We start from the raw sequence: 27,878 nt of genomic DNA on the forward strand, positions 1-27,878 counted from the left end.
CTCCGTTATATTTAATATGAATCAATAATATAGTAACCTCTTCATTGCCCTTGATAGGTCGTTTCCGCCAGTAATTGTTTTGAAAATATTTGCTAATGTGTATGGTATTCGATAACATTTAAATAAAATCGTGTTGAATGTTTCCATATAATTTATACTCCCAGTAACATTGGTGGTGGTGTACATCACCTCTTCCCAGTCTTGCAATTTTTCACTACAGCTAGTTATTTCAATTTACATCCCAGTTTTGGTGGTTTATTTATTTACATAGTATGTTATGGCAAATGGATCCTGTTCTAGCCTGGTACAGTGTCTGTGGTGTGTTCTTTGAATAAGCATGAATGCTTCACTGAGAAGCTAATGGTGAATTTAATTTGGTACATACTTAACTCTGTCCCACCATTACAATTAGCACTTGTCTCCAATAACGTAAAATAAATAGTCTGTCATGTTAGATAAGCCGTACTAGTTTCGAATTATACAAGAAAATATTACCCTGTAAACATTTTAGACTAGCTTTTTCTGAACCATTACACATTTTTGGTACATTTACTATTTACATGGAAATCATCCACTTCAAGCTTCCACATGCTTTGGTGTACAGGGTTGTCTGATAAATCTGTAATCTTCACAGCACGCAAAACAGGTTCAGGGCTGCAAGACAGCACAGACCCCATTACCATTACATATTTTCCTTTCTCGAGAAAGGGCTTGCCTTTAGGTACCTTGTCTGCCCCACACACAGTGAAGGTGTGAGTGTCATCAGTTATACGGATTGTGGTGCCACGATCTGGCCGCACCTCAGTTACACGTCCCTGCATCCACACCAGCCCAACCTCAACATCTTGTCCATGTGGGCCATCCATCCAAAAAGAGGAAGTGTCTCCAGATTTTTTTTTGCATTCCCTTAAGCACCCCGCTAGCATTTTCATTGGGGGCAAGTTCAAATGGCAGCCTCCAGATGGCCGACTGCTTACAGTTTCCTCCATAGGGCCAATTAAGAACTGCCAAAACCAGAGTTGAGAAAAGTAGTTTTATTTTCTTTTTCCACAGAGTTTATGTGATTACTGCTCGTTGTTACATCTCTATTAGACACATCTGGAAACCTGGAAGGAGAGGTAAAGGGACAGAGAAGTGATATTTAAAAATACAGTACTAAAAACGTTATAAACATATAGCAAGTTTTACAGCAATACAGTGAATCAAAACACATTTTAACAGTAAAAAAAAAAACATTTTAAAGTAAAAATGCAAAATATAACGTAAGGATTACGCATAAGGTAACAGTTTAGGTTTCCAGCTTATCCTATTGCACTATGCTAAATACGATGATAAAATATATCAGTTACGTGGAAGCTTAACACTAATACCGGAAATCAAATTACTACTGCAAGTGTCCAGAACTATCACCATATACTAGGTTAATATATTTTAATATTAAAGTCTGTATATTGTTTTAATTATTTGTATCCAATTACCTACAATACAGTGGCCCTTTAAAGCAGTTTTCTGACCCTGGCAGTAGCAGTAAAGTAAAACAGAATGCATATTAAAGTTCCCTTAAACATGTTAGAGCCTCATGCCAGTCTGACAAAGCATATGTTCTTCAGTATTACATAAATGCAGGAATGCACACATTAGATTATGCTTCTTAGTGACAAGAAGGCCTCTGCCATTCTATAAAAAAAAAAAAAGTTGGAAAACAATACTTTAGAACAAGCTACATTGTCACCACAAGATGAGCTCAACAGAGTTGGTCATATTTATGTTAGAAGTATGAAAAGAAATCTACTAAAACATCATACTGTACAGAACACATGACAAAAAGTCAGACTATATTTTTTTTAGTTCAACATCTTTTTATTGCACACATACAGAGTACATAGATATACAACAGATGTCTGCCTTGCCAGAACCTGGATCCTCGACATAGAAGAGTTAACACTATTACTTCGTAGTGGCCGAAGACAGACAACCAGGCACATAACAGTGGAAAATATACAGTTATAAAATCATCTCAGCACAAACAATGTGCATATTGTTTACTGAAGTGCAAAAAAAGTGTAACAAAATAAAACAAGTTAAAATATAACAAAATCGCAGCAGCCCTAAGTAGATCAAGAAACCTTACACAAATTCACTTCAATATGTGACACAGTACACATCACACGGATGTCCCAATCTATACCTCACTCAATTACCCCGAGCCGACATACTGACCCCAAGCCATCCACCACAGTTTGTTCTCGGCCCCAGTGCCCCTGGATGTATGGACCAAGTTTTCCATCACTTTTATTCTATCCATCTCTTCCACCTATTCCCCGAGTGCGGGAGGAGACACCTGCTTCCAGTGTCTAGTTATAACCCCCTTCGCGGCATTAAGCATGTGAATCGTCAATTACCTCTTATAATGACCTAAGGATCTAGAAGTGTGGTGCAGTAAGATTGAAGCTGGCTTTGCATCAGCAACCTCCCTCACGGCCCCAAACATCCACACCATACATGCAGATAAGTCCCACACTTCGACATACACCTCCAGCATCTATCTGACCTGGAGGGAAATATTCGATGGATATCCGCCCGATACCATCCAGTAAGGAGCTTAAATGCCGTCTCCTGACTGGCTACGGATACAGAACACTTCTGTGTAATAAGAAAAATCTTATCTCCCTCTTCCTGTGTGAATTCAATCCCCAAGTCCCTTTCCCAGAGCCCCATATAGTATGGCACCCTATCCAAAGTCCCTCCGGTGAGTACCTTGTGTATGACAGATATGGGACCCATTGCAGACCATATTATTTTGTGTGTAATCCAAACTGCTGTCCCAATGTTACCAAATATCCATCATCTTGTACAGATCAAGCATAGCAATTTCTTTATATAACTTTGTAACTCCACAGAATCATTGGCTAATGCTAACAAGGACCAGTAGAACTGGATACAGATACTACATATTCCTTATTATTTCCCGTGGCATGTGTCCTGTACGTACACAATGCATTAGTTGATAACAAGCAAGTAAGCAGAGTAATATAATGAACGAAGATGAACAACAATAGATACGATTCTCAACCTCACTGGCATAAAGACTTTTTTCAGGTCACAAAAAGGAACACAAGTTTGGGTGCCAAAGGGTTATGAATATTTCAGTGCTCATGTGCATAAACACCTGTTCCAATTACATGTTTGAAACATCATATCCTTCAGTCATCCTCAGTCTTCTCTAAACTGGCAATTCTTAGTGACACAAAATTACGAGCTATCTTTTGTTAAAATCATCACCCTGGCAACCTGTGAAAATTTCTGATCAATAGGATGTTACACCAAGTTCAACGTTTATTAGCTCTACCTTTGAAACAGACTTTACACCGGGGATCTCATAAAAAACTGAAACTGTTTAAATGCTTTCACAAACAAAATTCAGAGGTAACATAGTACAAACAGCATAATTTTTCATCTATTTTAAGTGTATAAATGGGTCATGTGGCTAGGCTTGCCTATGGGACAAAAATTATTTCTTCTTCCCCATAAGCACACAAACAGGGTCTTGTGTGTATGGAATAATTACTACACTGGGTCCAGCAGAAAAAAATGGAGCTCCACTGCTTGTTCAGGTAGATGAAATTGTATTAATACAGTTTAGACCAATGCTAAAACTGACCTAATTAACAACTAGTTTGTTGGTTTTACCTGTTGAAATAAACCTTTAATGTAGAGTTGTATTACTGGCGTGGAAACAAGGGTCATAATCAGAAACAAAGACATTTTCATTAGGCCATACAGAAAGAGGAGCAAGTATAAACCGAATCGAATAGTCAACAATTATAATGGCATGTGTTTTTTTGAGTTTAAATAGCCCTTTAAACATTGCGTAGGCTAAATGTTTTTTCTTTTGCTAAATCCTATAATTTCACCAATTCAAGCACGGCTTCTTCTTACTATAAGCACACCTAAGCACTAGAACTTACAGACTACGCATGAAACAATAATAGTTCTGCTTCTACATACTATTAATATATATCTACTGCAAAAATAAATTGGGCTTGCTGCTAAAAATACTTAAAATCTATGCCTTAGAGTCTGGGTAAAGCGGACGATAAACATTTGTTTGATGGGGTATGGATGGTCAGGTGGTGGGAGTGGTGTTTAGGGTATGCTTGATCCCCACCTAGGTTTGCACACTTTTCCTCACCGTACTGTTATACAGCTAGTACCAAACCATCAGCCCAGCTCACTTTCTGCAGCATATCATATGTTTAATTTCCAGCTCTCATATGGGATGTTCCAACATCTAAGTAGTAACAGTCTACAGTATGGTGAGCATTTGTGTCCTGTAGCAGAAAATATATAGTTCATAGTGGGCTCTTTGGACAGGAGTGCCCAAAAGCATGTTTGTCTTGAGCAAATGCCTAAACTATTGCTAATACACACCGTCTAATACGTGATCAGAGGAGCAAGTGTATTGAGTTGTTGGGATCTTCTGCCTTGTCCTCAAAATCAATCTTGATCCTTTTACACTAATAATGTTGTAGAGATTATTTCCAAACTTTTGAAATTATATTTTATGGAAGGTCTGAGCACCCTAGGAAGCCCATGTGAGCCCTGAACATGGTTAAACAAGTAACCATTTATCAAATTGTCTTCTGAATGCATTTTGAGGTAGATATTTTACAATTCTGTAGGATATTTACATACATCCTGACCCTGGTGAGAAGTGGCAACTGTAAGGTATACATAACAATGCACTTCAGGCATTGACAATAGTACCGTATTTGCTCGATTATAAGACGACCCTGATTATAAGACGACCCCCCAAAATCTAAATATTAATTTAGGAAAAAAACAAAAAGCCTGAATATAAGACTACCCTATAGGAAAAAAAGTTTTACTAGTAAATATTAATTCATGTAAACAATATTTTCATATTTAATACAAGCTATGATTGAGAAAAATATATTTTTTTTATTTCCTTTTATTTGCCAACCTGCCCCCCCCAGTTATGCACATCTGCCCCCAGGGTTGCCACTCTGCCCCCAGAAATGCCTTATACCCCCTATTTGCCACTCTGCCCCATGATGTGCCTTTTAACCCTCTATATGCCACTCTGCCTCCAGAAATGTCTTATACCCTCCTATATGCCACTCTGCCCCATGATATGCCTTTTAATCCCCTATATGCCAGAGTGGCATATAGGGGGTTAAAAGGCATATCATGGGGCAGAGTGGCATATAGGGGGTTAAAAGGCATTTCTGGAGGTGTATATATATATATATATATATATATATATATATATAAACTGCTAACAGCAATCACACTCCTATCAAGCCAAGGCAGCCAGTACATGCTGGAACCTGAGGATGATAGGAGTGTGAGTACAGCCTCCCTATGCCATGCTACCACCACCCTTACACATCAATACTAACACACACTCATTCACAAACCTTTAAATACTCATTCATTCCATTAATCTCACACACACACACACACACACACACACACACAAACCCCCCACCCCCTTACCTGAACTGCAGATCTCTCACTCGAAGACTTCTGCAGGGGGCCCGGCTGTGAGTGCAACTTCTCTGGCCCCGCCCCCAGAGGAAGGAGGGGGTAGACAGAGTTATGTGACACTCTTCTAGCTTCCTATTCTCCTGCTGCTCGCGACCTCGATTATAAGATGAGGGGTATTTTTCAGAGCATTTGCTCTGAAAAAAACCTTGTCTTATAATCGAGCAAATACGGTATTTACAAATTGACTACTGTAACAACCTGGACTAGTAAACCTCTTACAAGGACTCGGACCGTTAACAATGGTTAGACTGAGAACACTAACCTGGATACTGGCAGTTGGAATTGGCTTCTTGCATAACAAGATCATTGATGTAGACACAACAAGAAACTGGATATGGTCACATGAGGTAGTTGTATACTGTGGGGATCACCTTAGAGTCAGTAGTGTATATTAACTGACACTCCAAAACCTTGGAGCATATCCTCCCTATGGGGAAGGACCAGACAGGGCCTAGCGACAACGATGATCAGCCATCCCTGTTCTAAAGAGACTCTTAAGAGGAAATTATGCCAAAAAAGACACTGACTGGAGGAAGACCACACCTGGAGGACATGTCAGCCATGCCAGAAGCGGATCAGCACAGAGATAGCCGTTTAGGTTTATGGTGACCGCTAGCCTCCTTATCAGAGTCACGGATACCAACATGCAATCTGTAAATAAACTGCATCTGCTTTAAAAGCATAGTTATTTCCTTGTAGTAGCAGTGTGTTAACATATCAATAGTGTCATTGTACTTCTTGCTATTACTAGGTCATTGTTGGCAGAGTCGGTGACAATTCCATAGTTGGGGTGTGCTACACACATTCTCCTTCATCAATCTGGAATATTAACTTCCTGAAAATTAACAATTTTTTCCCATTTAGGTTTCTAATAGTTTGTTAATTTATCTTACATATGTACTTCATTCTACCCCTACCAGCCTGCAATCCCCAACATATGCTTTATTCATCTGAAAGTCTTCTTGACCGTTACTGTTCACATTGCTATAATTATATTTACTTTTTTTGTTACTTACGTTTTTATGCTTTAACTGGGTTCCCAGGCATTCCGAACTTATATACTTTTTCCTTGGGGCGCAACTAGCCTCAGTAGCTGAAAAGCAAGGAAATAAAACCAGGGTTAAGCAGTGAAAAATTCATACAATATTTCCCCTAATGACAAGTGTCTAAATTTACCTCATACGAGGAGTTTGGCAATGAAAGAGGTAGAGAGGTAACTTCCAATAAATGTACTTCTCCAAAAGTAAAATATCAAAAATGAAAAACCTGATTTTGTTTACCACTTCAAAACAGGTAATGTCTATAGTGACTTATATGGATTTGGCATTTATGTTACATACAAAACACAATTATCTCATGGGTAAACACATAATACTGACATTTTAATGAAGAGGACAAAGGAACAGCCCCATGCAGACAATATTTGGAGACCTATTTAAGACAATACTTAGAAATACTTTCTTACTAATTATACTTCAGAAATTTTGGTACAAAATCTGTCGCAACCTCATAACGTTGTATTAAGATTTCAGCAAGCCCAAATATAAAAAAAAAAAAAAAAAAATCTTGAAAAAAAAAAAAAATTAGATACAGAAAATAAAAGGCTGTAATCCAACGAAATAACGGATGTCGTCAATTCAGAAAGAAACGGTTTTATACAAAACAAAATATGGAATGTCATTTGGAGGCAAAAACTTGATGATATTTTCACATTTTGTGGACAAAGTGTGATTGCCTACATAAAATGTGGATGCACAAGAGATGCTGAACCTCGCAATAACATTATGGTATTACAAATCATAAGGCACCAGACCAAGATGGGTTTTCAAATATGCACAACAATGTTTTCAAAACCTAGCTGATCCTATTTTAGGCTAAAACAACATTACCTAAAAAATGGTAAAGCTTACACTTCACTTGAGAATCATGCGAACATTGTTATTTGCCACAGGTATCTCAAGATTTCCACAACTAGATTGGCTTCTATTCCGCCCTCCATGTAGGGTAACAATAAGGTAAGTTTTGTGTTGAATATACAACACCTTTCAATAACAGTAGAAAATTCATACGCCTAATCCACTTATTACCACGCAGCAAAATAGTAATATTTTATGTGGTGATTCATATGCACAAGCAAAAGAAATAGCAGCCCTGCTGAGGTTGCATCCTAAATTAAGTAAAGTGTCTTTCTTTAGACATACAGCCTTCAACAAAACATACTTCAGCAATACTGGAATATTGATCAAAGCACAGTTTAGTTTAAAAATATTTAGGGCATCTAATGCTGACATAAAAGAACACAATTCAAGACCTAATAAACAGGGACACTGAAGGGACCTGAAAAAGCAATATATTTATTTGAAAACATTATCTAAATTCCAAGACAAATGATAGCATATTTACAAATACCTTCAGGCAAGACACTATGGTAGAACAAACACAGAACTAACACAGCTATCCCTTCAGATGAGGCAGACTTTCAGCTTGTTATGCTCAAATTCCTAATTTTCATTCAGAGCATATAGGTGTAATTAAACAAAATCTACGACCCTATCATAAACTATGATATGCAATAAGGATTTGAGCAAGTGACCTCAGCCAGTCTTAAGGCAAAGGAGCCAACAAGCAGGTGACTAGGCCAAGGCTTGACAAACCTCAGGTGCCAGGTCACCATGGGGACAACAAATCATTTCCTGGCACCTAGGGTTTGGCAAGGGTGCCAATGTTGTCAAATCAGCTGATCCCTCTTCCCCCGGACCAGTCGTACCACCCTTAGTACAAGTAAGCTAGCGACTTCATTTCCCAGGGCTCAGATTCAAAGCAGCGTGTGAGGACTGCAAGGGACACCTTGTATAATAATAGCAAATAATCATATTTTCCTACTGATTATCCCACTTTTACAAGTTTGTATCAGAATTGCTCTATACATCAGCCAAACAATGGGGGGGGGGTCAAAGACAATGTTTCTTGCAGCACTAGGCACTAAAGAAGAGTCTATCAAAGAGTACAGCTCTCTACTTTCTTATGTTTAGCCCACATAAATAGGCTGCTTTAGATCGGGACAATATAGGTTTAAATATGATTGGGTTCATTTACAAGTTGATCACATTCCATGAAAAGTATTCTATTTTTAAATAGAGTGGGTCCATGTTCAAGAGTTGCAATAATACTTATTTGGAAAATGTTCTTGGTTTTTTAAAATTTATTTAACATATTTTCATTTAAACGATGATGTGGGGGGTTTTAGGTGGGGGAGGTTTAGCTCAAGGTGCCTCGTGCTTCCAGTTCATCAAAAAAATCATGAACAAAGTGCTCCAAAGTGTAGGGATACATTGGGTACCAGGTCCTCAATCTTTACCTTCTGGGGGCTGCACTCCCCACAAGGTGATATGCAGCCACTTCCTTCTCTCCTAGACCAAAGTCTTAAGAGGGCTGAATGTTTTAGGAACCCCTCGAAGAGGGACCCACTAAAATCATAAAGGAAATATTGTGGCCAATAGGCTACCCCCAAACAACAATGTGCTAAGTAAATTATGTAGCCCCTCCCCATGGCATAAAAATTCCCGTCCACCCATTAGCCAACCAGATGCTAGGGCCTAGATGCATTGAAGAGTCCAAAGTGCTGCACAGTGGTCTTACCGGCATAGCATGTGCTGTGTGTGGGTGTGCAGGTGGTCCATGAGGACCAAATTGGAGGACTCTATAAGCACCTCGTGCTTTCAAGAACCCACTCGGCGTTAAGGACAGAGGACAAAGCTTTCCCTCTCTCACAAGTACTCACTTTATATTTGCCAAAAGGCAAAGATGCAATGTATTTATCTTATGTATTTTAATTTAGACACAAATGAGGATATGCTATCTGATAACACATCTTAAAAAGATACTGATGTTACTTCAAAGCACATTAATCCTCGTGGACGGTAATGGTGAATAGTTTGCGGACTGGAAAAACAATTATTGAAGACAATCTCCCTGGGAATTGCAGCATTAAATTATGTTTAAGCCCATATTAAAATATTCTAAAATGAATTCAGTAAATTCCTAATCGACAGGCTCCAAAGAGCTGGTAAGACACTGAACGGCATTAATTAGCATCTGGGAGAATGCATCTGAATTTTAGAGACATTTGTAACAAAAGAAGTAAGTAATTATTCAAACCAAACTGAGCTACAAAGAAACTGTTCACCAACTGATTATAACTATATGTTAGAGTTACAGAATATAGTTACTATATGTGGGAGCGGTGACGTACAATGTGATTGAAGTAAAAGGTTGAATTGTTATATAAGATCTTTTAAATATAGGACTATTAATAGAAGAGACATTTTCACTTCTGGAAATCTACAACTTCTACTTAATGTAGGTTAAGGTTAAATATTTCTCAATGTTATACACTGATCTAATCTAGGTTCCCATCCCTGGTGCCAAAAATAACATTTGTCTGATGGATTTATAATCCAGGTGCTTCTGGCATTATAAAACTAGCATACAGTCATCAGGTGAGAGTTCTATTTCTGTAAACAAAAGGGGTTAGTATAAGCATTATTAACCCCTTAATGACAAGACTTTCTTACTCGTAGTACATTTTGGGACAAAGGCTCTTAACATTTTTCAGTGTTGCTGTTTAGCTGTAATTTTCTTCTCTCATTATATATTGTTTTTTTCCAAGACAAACAGGGCTTTCTTTAGATACCATTATTTTTATCATATCATCTAATTTACTATTAAAAAATGATAAAATGTGGTGATTTTTTCACTTATTTTGAAAGATCTTTCATTTCTCTGCAAAAAGTAATGAAAAAAAACTGCTAAATAGAGTCTATTTGTCCTGATTTTAGAAATGCCCAATGTTTTTTTTTTTTTTTGCTTTTTGCCATTTTTTTCCCCCAAAGCTGGTCATTCTGCCCCATGTGCTATTTTGGGTATCTTTGAAGCTGGCCAATGCAATTTACCCCATCAAACCATATATTTTTGATAATTAGACACTCCAGGGTATTTCACATGCTGGTACTTTAACCCTTTCCACGCACTAATTTACCACCAGCCTTTGTCAAACTTTATGGTAGTAAAAAAAAATATTTCACACACGTTGTACTCCATGTATAAATTCACCACTCCTGGTATATGTCATTGCCAAACAACAACCCAATATGTGTTCAGCAGTGATACCCCACATACCTAACATTAGTGAGTTCAATTAACGTTTTGCATATGTGTAAAATCACTTTGAAAATGGTATACTTAACAAGAAGCAAATGTAAAAAAAACAGCTAAGGTCCATGTGAGCAAAAAAAAAACATGGATACCAAAGTGAAGATTTTACAAGTAATATCATCCAAAGAATGATATTAATCAGATGGCTTTGATATGCAACAGGTGGGCCACCATCAGAAATCTTGGAGCCCAGTCAATGCTAAACACCCGGGCCCCGATGCCTCTCCCATTAGTCCGCTCCATGTCCCTCCCACTGTTCCATCTATCACTTCACCGTAAAATCATCCCACAACATATTGTATGAGAATGGGAGGAAGCCTAGGGTGGTGCAGTATTCCTTTAAGTCCCCCTTCAACCAACATGCAAACATGTACACAAATCCTCTCTTGCTCCTCCTCTCCCTCCCAGGTACCACTAACTCTAGTCTCACCCTTAACACTCCAACACCATACACTGACACAATAACATCATATGCTGACGTTTCCAACACCATACACTCATGCACTAACACCATAACATAACAGACACATGTTATCATACGCTCACAAACATTAACATCTTACAGTAATACCCACACAGTAACACCATATACTCGTGCATCGGCATGCTAACTCCATACATCAGCACACACACAGCACCATATGCACACACACTAACGCCACACAACACACAGCCACTATAAATATATTTATGTGTGTGTATACAGATATATATATATATATACACTCACTGGCCACTTTTAGGTACACTTTTTCAATTGCTTGGTAACACAAATAGCTAATCAGCCAATAACATGACAGCAACGCAATGCATTTAGGCATGTAGACGTGGTCAAGACAACTTGTTGAAGTTCAAGCCGAGCATCAGAATGGGGAAGAAAGGGGATCTAAGTGACTTTGAACGTGGCATGGTCCAACCAGGTATTAGCAAGGTGTACCTAATAAAGTGGTAAGTGCGTGTATATATACACACACACACACATATTATATACACTCACTGGCCACTTTATTAGGTACACCTTGCTACTATCGGGTTGGACCCCCCTTTTGCCTTCAGAACTGCTTTCATTCTTTGTGAAGGTACTGGAAACATTCCCAGAAATTTTGGCCCACATGAACGATGGCATCACGCAGTTGCAGCAGATTTGTCGGCTGCATATCCATGATGCGAATGTCCCGTTTCACCACATCCCAAAAGTGCTCTATTGGATTGAGAGCTGGTGACTGTGGAGGCCATTGGAGTACAATGAACTCATTATCATGTTCAAGAAACCGGTTTGAGATGATGTGAGCTTTGTGACATGGTGCATTATCCTGCTGGAAGTAGCCATCATAAGATGGGTACACTGTGGTCATAAATGGATGGACATGGTCAGTAATAATACTCAGGTAGGCTGTCACGTTAAAACAATGCTCAATTGTTACTAAGGGGCCCAATGTGTGCCAAGAAAATGTCCCCCACACCATTACACCACAACCAGCCTGAACCGTTGATACAAGGCAGGATGGATCCACACTTTCATGTTGTTTATGACAAAGTTTGACCCTCCCTTCTGAATGTTGCAGCTGTAATCGAGACTCATCGCACCAGGCAACGTTCTTCCAGTATTCCATTGTCCAATTTTGGTGAGCCTGTGCAAATTGTAGTCTCAGTTTCCTGTTCTTAGCTGACAGAAGTGGCACCCAGTGTGGTCTTCTGCTGCTGTAGCCCATCTGCTTCAAGGTTCGACGTATTGTGTGTTGAGAGATGGTATTCTGCATACCTTGGTTGCAAAGAGTGGTTTGCGTTACTGTTGCCTTTATATCATCTCAAACCAGTCTGCCCATTCTCCTCTGACATCAACAAAGCATTTTTGTCCACACAACTGCCACTCACGGGATATTTTCTCTTTTTTTTTCGGACTATGCCCTGTAAACCTTAGAGATAATTGTTCGTGAAAATCCCTGTAGATCAGCAGTTTCTGAAAGCCTGTCTGGCACCAACAACCATGCCACGTTCAAAGTCACTTAAATCCCTTTTCTTCCCCGTTATCATGGTATAAACTTCAGCAAGTTGTCTTTATTTAAAATTATTTAACCCCTTAACGTCCATTGCCGGGTCAGGCACGTCATGCAAAACGGTCACTTAACGACCTATGACGTGCCTGACACGTCATGAGACTTAAGCTTAGAAAGTGATCAACGATCAGGTCTCCCACAGAGTGATCCTGTAGGCTGAAACCGCGATTGCAGGAAAACCTGCAATAGCGTTTTCAGCTGCCACAGGCAGCTTCAGGAAAGGGGGTTAGTGTTGATTGGGTCCCCACACAAGTGTGGGGAGCTGACACAACACCCCGCTGCTGCCTGATCGCTCCATGAGAGCGACAGGGCAGCGTTAACCCATTCAATGCCGCGGCATTTTAGGGGTTAATTCCCGTTTTGTACAGGGCTCTGCTGCTGGTGGTCTGCCTGGTCTGCCTGGAAGCCCAGACAGGCCAGCAACAGCAAAAATTAGCCCCCCACAAGCCCTTTGATGACTCCTGTAGGCATGGAAGCCTACAGCAGTCATCAGAGAGACTCCCCCTGCAATGGCTGATCTATAGACCAGCAATTGCGTCCCAGCTGCCAGGGGCAGCTTCAGGGACAGGGGGACAGTGCTCTTCGGTCTCCACATGAGTGTGGGGACCTGACACAACACCCCCCTGCTGCCTGATCGCTCCATGAGAGCGACAGTGCAGCGTTAACCCCTTCAATGCCGCGGCATTTAGGGGTTAATTCCCGTTTTGTAAGGGGCTCTGCTGCTGGTGCCAGGCAGACCAGCAACAGCAAAAACGAGCCCCCACAAGCCCTTTGATGATTCCTATAGGCATGGAAGCCTACAGCAGTCATCAGACTCCCCCCTGCAATGGCTGGTCTATAGACCAGAAATTGCTTCCCAGCTGCCAGAGGCAGCTTCAGGGACAGGGGGAGAGGGTTCTTTGGTCTCCACATGAATGTGGAGACCAGCCCCAACACCCCCCTGCTGCCTGATCGCTCCATGAGAGCGACAGTGCAGCGTTAACCCCTTCAATTCCACAATTGTGTATAACACATTCGTGGCAATGCAGGGGTTAACATTTGTCCCCACAAGCTTGTGGGGACTAAATATCAGTCAATGCTGTGCTCCAATGGAACATCAGCATTGAAAGCGTTACAAAATATATATATCTATCAAAAAAATAATAATAATAAAAAAAAAAACAACAAAAAACAGCACTGACCTGAAAGTCCAGGGTGCTTCCTGGTCAAATGCTGTGAGTTTTGTAAGTGGGCTGATGATGATCAGATCACTCCTAACCAACTGTTAGTTTAAAAAAAAATCCTGGCTCCTAGCTTTTTTAGCTGGCGCCTAGATTCACAGCAAATTTGTCAAGCCCTGCTGTAATGCCTCGGTGTCGAGGCATTCAGCAACACCGAGATCGGCATGATGGGCCATGTCTGGCCCCTCCCTGGGGCGTCAACATCCGCCATACCTTGTATGGCGGTGGACGCCCGTTTTAAAAGCGTTTAGGAGGCGATCAACAATCACCTCCTAAACTTCAATGGTGTCGCTGGAATGCCTCGATCAGGAGGCATCCAACGACACCAAATACTTACCCCAGGGCGGGCTGTGACCACTCCAGAGAGCGGTCACAGCCGCAGCTGCACGCAGTCTTCGCCATCCGCAAGATGGCGGCGGCCCGCAAAAAAAATAATAAAGTTGAAAAAGTTCGCTTAGACGGTCTCCAGACCCTCTAGAGAACTCTGGCTCCACTTGCAGGTTGAATACAGGTACTGCATTCAACCATACAAGTCAATGGAGCCCGGCTTTCTAATCACTATGTGATTAGTAAAATATTTAAATAAAAATAAAAAACATGGTAACATTTAAAAATTATTATGCATCAGAGGATCCAGTTCCAGCAAAATGTAAAAAAAAAAGTCCAAAAAGAGTAAAATAAATAAAATTAAAAAAAAAAAATTATTATTATGAGCAAGTGCTAAAATTAGCGCTGTATCATCCCAAAAATCCTGACATGGAAAAATTTAAATAAAAGCATTTCAAATACCCAAGGGTGTCTAATTTAAAAAAATGAATGGTTTGATGGGGTAAATTGGAGTGGCCGGGCTCAAAGATAGGGCATAGGCACAGACTGACCGAAATGGGGGGGGGGAGCGCACTTCCAAAATGTGGCATTTTAACCCCAAACACCAGACAAACCCATACATGTGGAGTATTACTGAACTCGGGAGATGTTCCTGAACACATATTAGGGTGTTGTTTGATAGTGACGTATACCTGGAGCTATAAATTTATACCCAAAGTACAATTTGTGTGAAAAAAAAAAAATAAAAATACTACCACAAAGTGTGGCAAAGGCTGGTGGTAGAATCTGATGCATGTAAAGGGTTAAATACTACCATTTTAAGTACCTTGGGGTGTCTAGTTTTCAAAAAGAAAGAATTCTTACCTGGGAATTCCTTTTCCTTGTCCATTTCCAAGGTGGCACATGAGAAGAAGGCTCCGCCTACCAGGTAGGGCAGGAAACACTACAAAAAAAGGAGACCTCCCCCTTCCTCCCCAGTGTGGTTAAAAAGAAAGACTCAGACAAATAAAAGCCAAACAAAGAAAATTTAATGGGTGGGAGAAAAAGTGTGCCACCTTGGAAATGGACAAGGAAAAGGAATTCCCAGGTAAGAATTCTTTCTTTCCCTTGCCATTCCAGGTGGCACATGAGAAGAATTAGCAAGATAGGGGGGAAGGATTCCAGTCTGTAGGACACGCCGACCAAATTGAGACTCGTCTGAGAGGTGAAGATTCAGCCTGTAGTACCTTACGAACGTATGAATCGACCTCCAGGTCGCTGCCTTACAAATAAGAGACGGAGACACCCCGGAGAGTTCAGCCCAGGAAGTCGAGACGGATCTGGTCGAGTGAGCCTTCAGGCCGGAGGGAGGTACTGCAGTCCGGCAGAATCCTGAGAAAAGGTTCTACTCTGGAGAGAGCCTGGAGCTCGCTCACCCTCCTAGCAGAAGTGAGGGCTACTAGGAGGACAACCTTGTAGGTGAGCAGCTTTAGAGAGGTATCCTCTAGAGGCTCGAAGGGAGACGTGGTGAGCTGATGCAACACCAGGTTAAGGTCCCAGGGCGGGACCGACGGACGGAGCCTAGGGCGAAGTCTACACATTCCCTTAGAAAATCTGGAGATCCAAGGATGGGAAGCCAGATTGAAGTCCAAGAAGTTGCTGAGAGCTGAGATCTGGACCTTGATAGTAGCAGGTTGGAATCCTTTATCAAAGCCATCTTGAAAAAAACGCAGCACCTCACAGATAGATGGAGAGGATACTTCGTGCACATTGCACCAGACGATGAATGTTTCCCAAACCTTCTGGTACTTGGTGGTCGTAGAATTCTTGCGGCTGGAGAGAATGGTGCTCACCACTGGTGCAGCTAAGCCTTTAGAGGTCAGGATCTCCCTTTCAGAAGCCATGCGGAGAGGTTGAATCGGGAGGGATCTGGGTGGAGAACAGGACCTTGAACGAGAAGATCCTTGACCTGAGGAAGAAGCATGGGTTTGTCTATGGACAAGGTGGTAAGGTCCGAGAACCAAATTCTTCGAGGCCAGAAAGGAACAACCAGGATGACTTTTTGAGGGTTTTCCCGAATTTTCCGGAGCACTCTGGAGATAAGGGGAAGCGGAGGAAAAACGTATGCGAGATCGAAATCCCAGGCCTGCGAGAGTGCTTCCAGGCCTCGGGGACGGCCGACTGGTGAAAGAGAGAAAAACTCCTTTACCTGAGTGTTCAGATGCGTGGCCATCAGGTCTATCTGGGGAGTGCCCCATTTCTTTGTGATGAAGGTGAAGACCCTTTTGTTTAAGGACCATTCTCCCGGAGGTACTGAGTTCCTGCTGAGGTAATCCGCCTCCTGATTCAGTGATCTCCTTAAAACCCAGGAGGGAAACACCTACTTGAAAAAAGGCAATATACAATCCTTAGGCACAGGCAGGCACAAAAAAGGAGTAGAAAATGCAATAATACAGCACAGGAACGAGAGCAAGGAAAGATCTTACCCATTCTGGCGTTTTTATAGAGGCATTTAGGCGCCCAGGCCCGGAAAACGTCACATCCGGAAATTCCCCGTCAATTGACCTCTCGTGACCCCGGACGCAGCCGGGAGTAATGCAGAGAGGAAAATAATGAACAACGGGTGCCGTGAAACCGGCACAGCCGGCTATAAAGTCCCGCTCGCAGCGCCTCCGGAGCGCTCTCCTGCCGTGCCTCACGCTGAGGATTCCTCCTCCCCGGGACGGAGAGAACCGGAGCCCGGGGATGCACCTCCCAGTGAGCCTCCTGGGCTGTGGGCAGCATATACCGAGGACTGAGCCTCGAGTAACCGCGAGGACCGCGGAGTTACAGCCTCCGAGGCTGCCGCATCACCCTGGATCCACCGGGATCACTATCGGGGATCGGAGAGAAGGACGCCCCCCGGGGCTCCAAGAAAACAAAAAAGAAGAGGGAAGGTAAGCTAAAGCCTAACCGCTACCTGAGTAGGGCAGGAAACAACACTGGGGAGGAAGGGGGAGGTCTCCTTTTTTTGTAGTGTTTCCTGCCCTACCTGGTAGGCGGAGCCTTCTTCTCATGTGCCACCTGGAATGGCAAGGGAAATATATGGTTTTATGAGGTAAATTGTAGTGGCCAGGCTCAAAGATAGGGCATAGGCACAGACTGACCAAAATAGGGGGAAAAAAGCGCACTTCCCAAATGTGGCCTTTTAACCCCAAACAGCAGTCAAACCCATGCATGGGTGGTATCACTGTACTCGAGAGATGTTGTTGAACACATATTAGGGTGTTGTTTGATAGTGACGTATACCTGGAGCTATAAATGTATACCCAAAGTACAATTTGTATAAAAAAAAACACTAACACAAAGTGTGGCAAAGGCTGGTGGTAGAATCTCATGCAAGGAAAGGGTTAAAATACTAGCATTTGAAATACCTTGGGGTGTCTAGTTTTCAAAAATATATGGTTTGATGGGGCAAATTGAATTAGCCGGCTTCAAAGATGGTCCTATTAGGACATGGGGGCAGAATGACCAGATGTAAAAGTTCCAAGTTAAAAAATGTGCACTTCCTAAATGTGGCGTTTTACCTCCCAAACAACCCAACAAACCCATGCATGGGGGGTATGACTGTACTCAGGAGATGTTGCTGAACACATATTGGGGTGTTGTTTGAAAGTGATGTATTCCAGGAGCTGTAAATCCATACCTAAAGAGCAATTTTAGCGATAAAAAACACAAAATAAATTACTACCACAAAGTTTGACAAAGACTGGTGGTAGAATTAGTGCATGGAAAGAGTTAAAATTCTAGCATTTGAAATACCTTGGGGTGTCTATTTTTCAAAAATATATGATTTGATGGGGTAAATTGCATTGGCAGGCTTCAAAGATACCTGAAATGGCACATGGGGGGAAGAATTACCAGATTTGGGAAAAATGGTTTTGCAATAGTAAAACGCTACCTGTACTTATTGCCCCATAACGTGCAGAAAAAAGCAAAAAAACATAAAAACATTGGGTATTTCTAAACTCAGGACAAATAGCAGAATATATTTATTAGGTTTTTTCATTAGCTTTTTTGGATGAGTAAAAGATGTTTGGGGTAAAAGTCAGAATATTATTTTTTTATGGAAAATTAGATAATATGATTAAAACAATGGTATCCCTTCTTGTCCTGAAAAAAACAACATATAATTTGCGTGGGTTCACTAAATGAGTGAGGAGAAAATTACATCTAAACACGAACACCGCAAAAGTGTTAAAACAGCCTCGGTCCCAATGGTACAAAAGGTAAAACACAGCCTGATCTTTAAGGGGTTAATGAACAAACTGGATGTTAAAAACAAACAGGAGAAAAAACTGAGAAAAATGCATTTCTTGTTTTTAGGGTAAATCAAACTTTATTGATTTTTCAAAAGTTTTGGGGAGGGATACAAAAAGGAAAAGGAAGGAGGGAGGGGGATAAGGTACATTGCAATAAAGTACATTACAGGACAATACAGCATTCAACACAATAGCGAGCCTGAGAGGACCCGGGAAGCAACAACAAGCCCCGGAACCCCGCACAAACTAGTGGTGACAAAAAACACAGGCAGTCATGGAGAACCCACAATGTGAGAAGGCGCCCACCAACAGCAGAGGTGGCGCACACAGAGAGTCTGCGATGGAGCTCCCTACACTGGAAGCAAAGGTGACTAGGGCTACAACTAACGATTATTTTAATAATCGATTAGTTGGCCGATTATTTTTTCGATTAATCGGATAAAAAAATACATTATTTTAAATTGAAGAAAAATTGCAATAAAAAATGTACAATTTACACTTTCATCTCTTTATTGCAATGGCCTCTCTCTATTCACCTTCTTATTTTACTGACATAATAATAAAAGCTACAAGAACCCAAATACAGTGTTTCTCAAACTAGGTTTTAATACAAAGTTATTAGTAAATATTAATTCATATGTTAACTATTTTTCATATTTAATAAAAACTGAAAAAAAAGCCTTGTTTAAATTTTTTTATTTACCAAACTGCCCCCAGTTATGCACATCTGACCCCCAGCTTGCCACCCTGCCCCCATATATGCCTTATACCTCTTATATGCCAGAGATTCCACTGTGCCCCCTGATATGCCTTATACTCCTTATATGCCAGTGATATGCAACTGAGCCCCCTGATATACCTTTTACCCCCAGATTTGTTTTATGCCCCCCTGATATGCCTAATATCGATATGTCTTATACCCCCTATATGCCACTGAGCCCCCTGATATACCTTTTACCCCCAGATATGTTTATGCCCCCCTGATATGCCTAATATCCATATGCCTTATACCCCCTATATGCCCTAAAAATTCATAATACCCCCCATACACCACTATAACTCACCCATACACCACTCTGGCTCCTCCCCCTCCCATACACCACTCTGGCTCCTCCCCCCCTCATACTCCACTCTGGCTCCTCCCCCCCTCATACTCCACTCTGCCTCCTCCCCCTCCCATACACCACTCTGCCTCCTCCCCCGCCCATACATCACTTTGGCTCCTCCCCTCCCATACATCACTTTGCCTCCTCCCCCTCCCATACATCACTTTGCCTCCTCCCCCTCCCATATACCACTCTGCCTCCTCCCCTCCCATTCATCACTTTGGCTCCTCCCCTTCCTATACTCCACTCTGCCTCCTCCCATACACCACTCTGGCTACTCCCCCTCCCAAAGACCACTCTGGGGAAAACAAACGGAAGGGGCAACAGGGAGGACCAAGGAAAAACAAGGGAGAGAAGGAAAAGAAAAAAAAAAAAAAAAAAGAAAAAAAAAGGGAAGAAAGAAAAGGAGAAGAGACAGAAAAGCAGCGGAGAGGACAAGAGAGAAGAAGCAAAGGAATCAGATAAGTAGAGAACGAGCCAAGGGACCAGACACAAAGTCCAACCAATAGAACCAAGTCTTTTGGTATCTCTCAGTCGCAGAGAGGTGGAGCTCCTCAAATACCCGGGTCCGTTCCACCCGGAGAATCCATTCCTTAAGAGTAGGCGGGTCAGGGCTACCCCAATGCAAGGGGATCAGCGCCTTAGCCGCAGTGAGGAGATGGCGGAGGACCGACTTCCGGAACCAAGATGCGGAGTACTGCATGTGGAAAAGAAGAAAAAATTCCGGAGTGAACGGAATGGCCCTATCCGTAAAGTGATGCAGCTGAAGGTGAATGGAGTTCCAAAAGGGGACGATACGCGGGCAGAGCCACCACAGATGGAGAAGAGAGCCCGGGACCGCGGCACATCTCCAGCAGGTGTTTGGAACATCCGGGCGATAAGCGGAAAGGACCGAAGCAGACCGATACCAAAGGGCCAGCAATTTATAAGACATTTCTTGGTCAGTGTTACTCCTGGAGCAACGGTGAGTAAGAACACAGACCTTCTCCCACTGCTCGGTGGACAAGACAACCTGTAGGTCAGACTCCCAACGCCCCATAAAGGGGGGAGAGCCAGAGCCGAAGGCCTCAAGAAGTAGGCCATAGAGACGGGATATGCTATGGGGTGGAAGGGAGGGTGCCACACAAAGGTCCTCAAACTTAGTCAAGTCCCGTAACACATTATGTTTTTGAACCAAGGACCAATAGAAACTTCGTAGCTGAGCGTGATGGAGCACATCAGTAAGGGAAGGAGGAGAGCGCGTAGCAAGCTGAGTCAGCGGTTTGACACCCGCAGCAGTCAGGTAAGAGCGGATGTCGGACCTCACCGTAGGGGAGGAGGAAGGAAAGAGGGGGGCGCACATCCCAGGAGGGAAATCGGGGTTACTGCGAATGGACGTCAGGGGAGAGGGAATGGTGGATAACCTAGTCTGTCGCACAATGGAAAGCCATGTGTCCAATGTAGCGCGGATGAAAGGATGGGGCAACGCAGCACCCCGGGACGTCTGGGGCGAGAGCCAGGGCAACACAGCAACAGGAAGGCCCAACAAGGCGGACTCAATCCCCACCCATTGCTTATGACTAGGATGATGAGACCATTCTAAAATTCGGAGTAAGTGACAGGCCCTATAGTAAGAGCAGGGGCAAGGTAAAGCTAATCCGCCCTGAGACTTAGGGAGGATCAAAGTAGAGAAGCGGATCCGGGGGGTCCGCGAGTTCCACACAAAACGCAGAAGCGTCGACTTAAGAGTGGCAAAGAAGGTAGGGGGAACAGCGATAGGGAGGGTCTGGAACAGGTACAGTAAATGGGGCATGATGTTCATTTTAACAATATTAATCTTACCAACCCAGGAGTCCGACAACCGCCTCCAAGACCGAAGATCAGCGGTAACGGCAGCGAGAAGAGGTAAAAAATTATAGGCATAGAGTTGGGAGAAGTCAGGGGAGAGCCAAACCCCTAAGTATTTAAGTTTCGCGCCGCACCAAGCAAAAGGAAAGGAGGACCGCAGGGGGGACGAGACATCCTGGGGGAGAGTGACATTAAGAATCTCCGACTTGGAGTTATTAATTTTAAAATTGGTGAGCGTACCATAGGCCAAAAATTCCCGGACAATGTTAGGGAGGGAGACTGAAGGACAGGTGACCACAAACAAAAGGTCGTCAGCATAGCTTAATACTTTATGGTGAGCACCCCCTACGCGAAGACCGCTAACGTCAGGATTCAGCCTAATAGCCTGGAGGAGCGGCTCCAGGGCAAGCACAAAGAGAAGAGGAGAAAGCGGACAACCCTGACGGGTCCCGTTACGAATACAAAAAGGGTCGGAGAGGGTGCCATTAACGCGAACACGAGCCGTGGGGATAGTATACAGGGAGTTCACCCAGGTAAGTAGCCCAGGACCAAAGCCCATATGAGCGAGGGTGGACATCAAAAAGCCCCAGTCCACCCTGTCGAATGCCTTTTCCGCATCAGTGGACAGCAGGATGGCTGGGGTGGAGGTGTGCCTAGCATAATGCATGAGAGATAAGGCCCTGATAGTGCTATCTCTAGCTTCCCTGCCCGGAATGAATCCGGTTTGATCGGCATGAACCAGTAAAGGCATAAGAGGCTTCATTCTGTTGGCCAGGATCTTGGCAAAGAGTTTCAAGTCGGCATTCAGCAAAGAGATAGGGCGATAGCTACAGCATAATGCGGGGTCCTTACCATCTTTAGGAATCACGGCAATCGTGGCTGCCAAAGTATGTTCATGGATACGACCGCCGTCCAAAATGGAGTTGAAGGCCCTCACAAAGTGCGGACCAAAAAGCTCCTGGAACACGGCGTAATACCGCAAAGGGAACCCATCAGGGCCAGGGCATTTACCAGATTGAGAGGAGCGGAGGGCCAGCGTAAATTCCGACAAGGTAATCGGGGAATCCAGAGGAGAAGATTCCTCCGACGTCAACTTCCTACCAATTGTCCTCTCCAGATAGGAGCGGACCGGGGAGACAGCAGTGGGAGAGCGCGGAGCGCCGGCGTCCAAACGAAGGTTGTACAAGCCCTCATAATAGTCCCTAAAGCACTTGGCAACGTCCGCAGGGAGAGACCTAGCGACGCCATCAGAAGAGCGGATCTTGGAAACATAGGTAGATTTCCGACTAGCACGAAGAGCCCTAGCCAAATATTTACCCGGCTTGTTGCCATGTTCGTAAAACAAGGCCCTGGTTTTGAGAAAGGAATGTTGCATATTATAATTAAGAAGAGAGGCCAATTCACCCCACAGGGCCAGGAGGCGTTGGAGGTCATCACCCGACAATGAGGATTTGTGGGCTTGTTCAGCCACTGCTATTTGCTCATAAAGCTCCTCAATCCTCTTCGCCTCACGGCGGCGACGATGGGAACAGGCACTGATAAGGTGACCCCGAACCACACATTTGTGTGCCTCCCACACGGTCAGTAAAGTCAGCAAAGTTGTCAGCAAAGTAGCCCTCAAGGACGCGAGAAGTCTCCTCACAAAACGATAAGTCCGTGAGAACAGACTCATTAAGACGCCAGGAACGTCCCGAAGGGCGGGTCAGAGAAGAGGAAAGAGAAAGAGAGAGAGAGGGGCATGATCGGACCACGTAGTGACCCCGATAGCGGAGCCACAGAGAAGCAGGGCAAACTGACACGGAACGAAAAAATAATCAATTCTAGAGTAAGTGCAATGCGCCGTAGAAAAGAAAGTGTAGTCCTTAACAGCAGGATGAAGAGCCCTCCAGCAATCAATCAGTTTGCAGTCCATGAGAAGAGAGAGAATCTTTCGCAAGACATGACGAGGAGTGCGCGTGGATCCCGTGGAGGTGTCAAACGCAGGGTGCAGAGCCACATTAAAGTCCCCCCCCCAAAACCAGTAAACCCTCTTGGAAAAGGTCAAGTTCGCGCAGGACCATAAGAAGGGCAAGTATGGAAGTAGGTCGGTGGTATGGAAGAGGAACACCGTGATTCCCAACCACGCAACGGCCCTCGTGGACAAAAAAATAATCCAGCATTGGTGGTCCTAGCATGTTGAGTGCATCCTCAAGGGAAACCAAGGGGCACATGTAAAAAATTCATCAAGCAAGCCCAGCAAATAGAAACCTGGTCATGTTACAGAACTAGAAAATCTACAAGAGAATATCAGGTGATCCATTTGTTAGCAGATGTGCCATATGGTCATACTGCAAGACAATGATCCAAAATACACAAGCAAGTTCTGGGCCGCGCTACCTATAGGCAAGGTACGTGGGGCCAGTCCAGTCTGCTGCATTGCAGGCTCCCTTATGCAGATTTGTTGAAGTAGCAGAGTGGGCTGTATGCAGAGTGGGGTATGTTAGTGTGTGAAAATGTTTCTTTGGGTATGTTATTGCATGTGTGTGGATGTGTTGGTGTGAATGCTGAGTGTCTGGATGTGTGGGGAGAAGGGGTTAATGAGAAAAGGGAGAGAGAGAGAGATTGGATGAGAGAAATAGGAGAGATGAGATAAAGAAAAAAGCTAATGAGGAAAAGGGGATCAAAGAAAAGGGGGAGAGATAAAACAGAAAGGGGTGCTAGGAAGTTCCATGGATGCAATCTTGGTGCTGGGGAAAGTCCTGTGTGTGCAATCTGGGTGCAAGGGCTGGCCTTTGGGGTGTGCAACCTGTGATCTATGCTTGCAATGTAGGTGCTGTCAATGTGTGGGGGGGGTGAATTTTTGCCTAGGATGAGAAAAATCCTTGCACTAGCCCAGAGCAAGTCTATAACAGAATGGTTTAAAAACAAGAGACTAAATGTCTTGCAATAGCCAGACCTATACCCTGTTGAGATGTTTTGGCAGGTCCTGAGTTAAAACAGCTCTACTTGGCAGAGTAAGCCAAAATTCCGCCACAACAACGTGGGGCACTGACCAAACTAAAGGAAAGCAGTTACTGCTGCTAAAGGTGGCACAACCAGGTTTTGAGGCTAGGGAACAATCATTTTGACACACGGGCATTTGGTTTTGAATGGCATCTAAATTTTGTGTTTGTTTATCTAATATTAGGTTTTGGATTGACTACCAAAATATACTGCACATCAATGCATAAAATTGACAGATATTAGCAATTATTTTTTCACATAAGTAGATATGTCTGTGTACACATGCGTTTGGAGGTAGACAAATAATGCAAGAAAGGGCAAAAACCAAAACAATGCATTTAAGACATATATTGGATAATACGCTTCACCCATTACACTAAGCGCATTATGAACATAGACAGACGCAATCTATATGAGGTGGTTTTAACAGACAAATAAAGGGTGTTTGTAGTTTATCTCAAGCAGTTCTAAGAGGTAACGATGTTTCCCTTGTACTGCTACAGCTATTTGTTTACATTTATGTGTTGGTGTTATGTGTAGTTAAGCCTTGTTTTAAAGAAACAAAATCTCATCTACCGGTTGAAGTTATCACAATATTTACATGAGCTACATCTGTTTGTAGACCTTCCAGATTTTCCACATAATGGAAGAGCCCAGCACTGAGTAGAAATGAATACACTAATTGCAGAAGGCTATATAGTCAACATTTTGCACCAATTTTGTAGGTTTAGAGTGTTATGTGGCTGATCTGAGAACCTAAATGTTTTGCGCATGTGGCATGAAATGGTAGTACGTCACAATGTTGTACCAAACATACAATATATCAGGCTAAACACAAAAAGGCCAATTAAGGGCTGGATGTTACTTTTAAGATAGAGTTTGGAGAGAGTTTGACATAGTAAGTACTCTGTAGCAGGCTTTTCACATTGTGGTAATGTAGCAAAGCTTTCTTTGCTTTAACAATGTTGCTAAAATGCCTCGATCTTGAGGCGTTCAGCGACAACGAACACCCACCCTAGGACCTCAGGAGAGTAGTCACAACCACCACTGCGAAAGATTTTGCCACTCGCAAGATGGCAGTACATCCTTTAAAAAAAAATTAATTTCTCCAGACCCTCCTGAGAACAAGGGCTCCTCTTGCAGGTTGAAAACGGGTAAAACGTAAAAAAAAAAAAAAAAAATAAAATAAAGTTTATTATGAGCAAGTGCTAAAATTAGCACTCTGCCTTCCCAAAGATCCTGACAAGGAAAGAGTTAAAATACTAGCATTTACATGGGTGGTATCACTGTACTCAAGAAATGTTGCTAAACACATATTGGGATGTTTGACAGTGCCATATACCAGGAGTGGTAAATTTAGACCTGAAGTACAATGTATGCGGGAAAAAAAAAACACAAAAATAATAGTACCACAAATTTTAACAATGGCTAGTGGTAAAATTAGTGCATGGAAAGGGTTAAAATATATCCTGGGGTGCCTAGTTTGCAAAAATATATGGTTTGATTGGGTAAATTTAACTGACCGGCTTCAAAGATGTCCCAAATAAGACATGGTGGCAGAACAACCATATGTTAAAAAAACGTGCATTTCCCAAATGTGGCAATTTACCTCCTAAACAACCCAACAAACCCATGTACTCGGGAGATGTTGCTGAACACATTTTGGGGTGTTGTATGACCATGGCATATACCAGGAGCTGTACATCCATACCTGAAGTACAATTTGTGTAGGGCTGCAACTAACGATTATTTTCAGAATTGATTAGTAGGCCAATTATTAATTTCGATTAATGGGATAAAAAAATTAATGTACATTTTTCATTTATTTAAAATAATTTAATTAACAAACAGGATGTTAAAAACAAACATCAGAATAAAAAAACTGATAAAAATGCATTTCTTGGTTTTATTTCCCAACCTGCTCCCCCCCCCCGTTATGCACATGCCACGCTGCCTCCCCCACATATGCCTTATATAGCTTATATGCCTTATACTCCCAGATATGCCTCTGTGCCCCCTGATATGCCTTACACCCCCAGATATGCCTTATACCCCCAGATATGCCACTCCATTCTCCCCAGATATGCCTTATACCCCAGATATGCCACTCCATCCTCCCCAGATATGCCTTATACCCCCAGATATGCCACTCCGTCTCCCCAGATATGCCTTATACCCCCAGATATCCCATAGTGCCCTCATAGATTCACAGACTCGTTCACAGCACACCGACACAATAATTTCAGAAATAAATCCAGGATTAATCTTCACTGCCCCCGGGATTTAGATTCCCCTTAGTTTCCCTCTCATTACCTCTAACTGCACCTTAAGTTAACTTTATTAAATGAATGAAATGAACCCTCAGTCCTCCGCATTAAATTAACCCTAAAGACCCCATCAACCATAGCTGCCCCTAAATTAACCCTAAAGACCCCATCAACCATAGCTGCCCCTAAATTAACCCTACAGACCCCATCAACCATAGCTGCCCCTAAATTAACCCTAATTACCCCATCAACCATAGCTGCCCCTAAATTAACCCTAATTACCCCATCAACCATAGCTGCCCCTAAATTAACCCTAATTACCCCATTAACCATAACTGCCCCTAAGTTAACCTCCTGCCACCTCCCCTGACTTTCAGAAACCCAAATATTAATGTTATACTCACAGTTAGATGAGTACCCGGGCCATGTGGACGCTATAGGAAAGGGGCGGGGCCAATCTTGAGTGTGACTGCAGGGAGAGACTGGAAGAAAGGGGCGTGGCCAATTGTCACAGTGACTGCAGGGAGGAACTGTAAGTAGTAACTGCTGTGAGTCTTACTGAATGAAACGGATTATAAAACGACGGGTATTTTTCAGAGCATTTGCTCTGAAAAAACCCTAATTTTATATTTGATAAAAATCGATTCAACTAATCGATAATGAAATTTGTTGGCAATGATTTTCATTATCGATTATATCGATTAGTTGTTGCAGCCCTAAATTTGTGTGATAAAAACACAAAATAAATTATTACCACAAAGTTTGACAAAGAGTGGTAGTAGAATTAGTGCATGGAAAGTTAAAATACCCGCGCTTGAAATACCTTGGGGTGCCTAGTTTTCAAAAATATATGGTTTGATGAGGTAAATTGCATTGGACCCCTTCAAAGATACCCAAAATAGCACATGGGCAGAATTACCAGATTTGGAAAAAAAAATGGTTATGAAATAGCAAAATGATACTTGTACTTACTGCCCAATAACTTGAAGAAAAACACATAAAAACATTGGGTACTGTGCAGACCCTG

The 27,878-nt window shown here is 42.6% G+C and overlaps 1 protein-coding gene across 2 annotated transcripts; it reads right to left on the reverse strand.

Moving 5' to 3' along the window:
- Positions 1–217: 217 nt before the first annotated feature.
- RMI2 (RecQ mediated genome instability 2) lies at positions 218–27,878 on the reverse strand. Of its 2 annotated transcripts, XM_053461951.1 has the most exons (3): positions 27,824–27,878; positions 6,588–6,664; positions 218–1,106 (listed from the first exon to the last, which is right to left on the reverse strand). In XM_053461951.1, exon 3 carries the CDS (start codon positions 987–989, stop codon positions 531–533), a length of 459 nt encoding a protein of 152 aa, XP_053317926.1. In that variant the 5' UTR covers positions 990–1,106; positions 6,588–6,664; positions 27,824–27,878; the 3' UTR covers positions 218–530. The 2 variants fall into 2 exon arrangements, with proteins under 2 accessions (XP_053317926.1, XP_053317927.1); XM_053461952.1 differs by lacking the exon at positions 27,824–27,878 and having other exon boundaries at positions 6,588–6,727.

This window comes from Spea bombifrons, chromosome 4 (genome assembly GCF_027358695.1).
Source record: "Spea bombifrons isolate aSpeBom1 chromosome 4, aSpeBom1.2.pri, whole genome shotgun sequence".
Classification (NCBI taxonomy): domain Eukaryota; kingdom Metazoa; phylum Chordata; class Amphibia; order Anura; family Pelobatidae; genus Spea; species Spea bombifrons.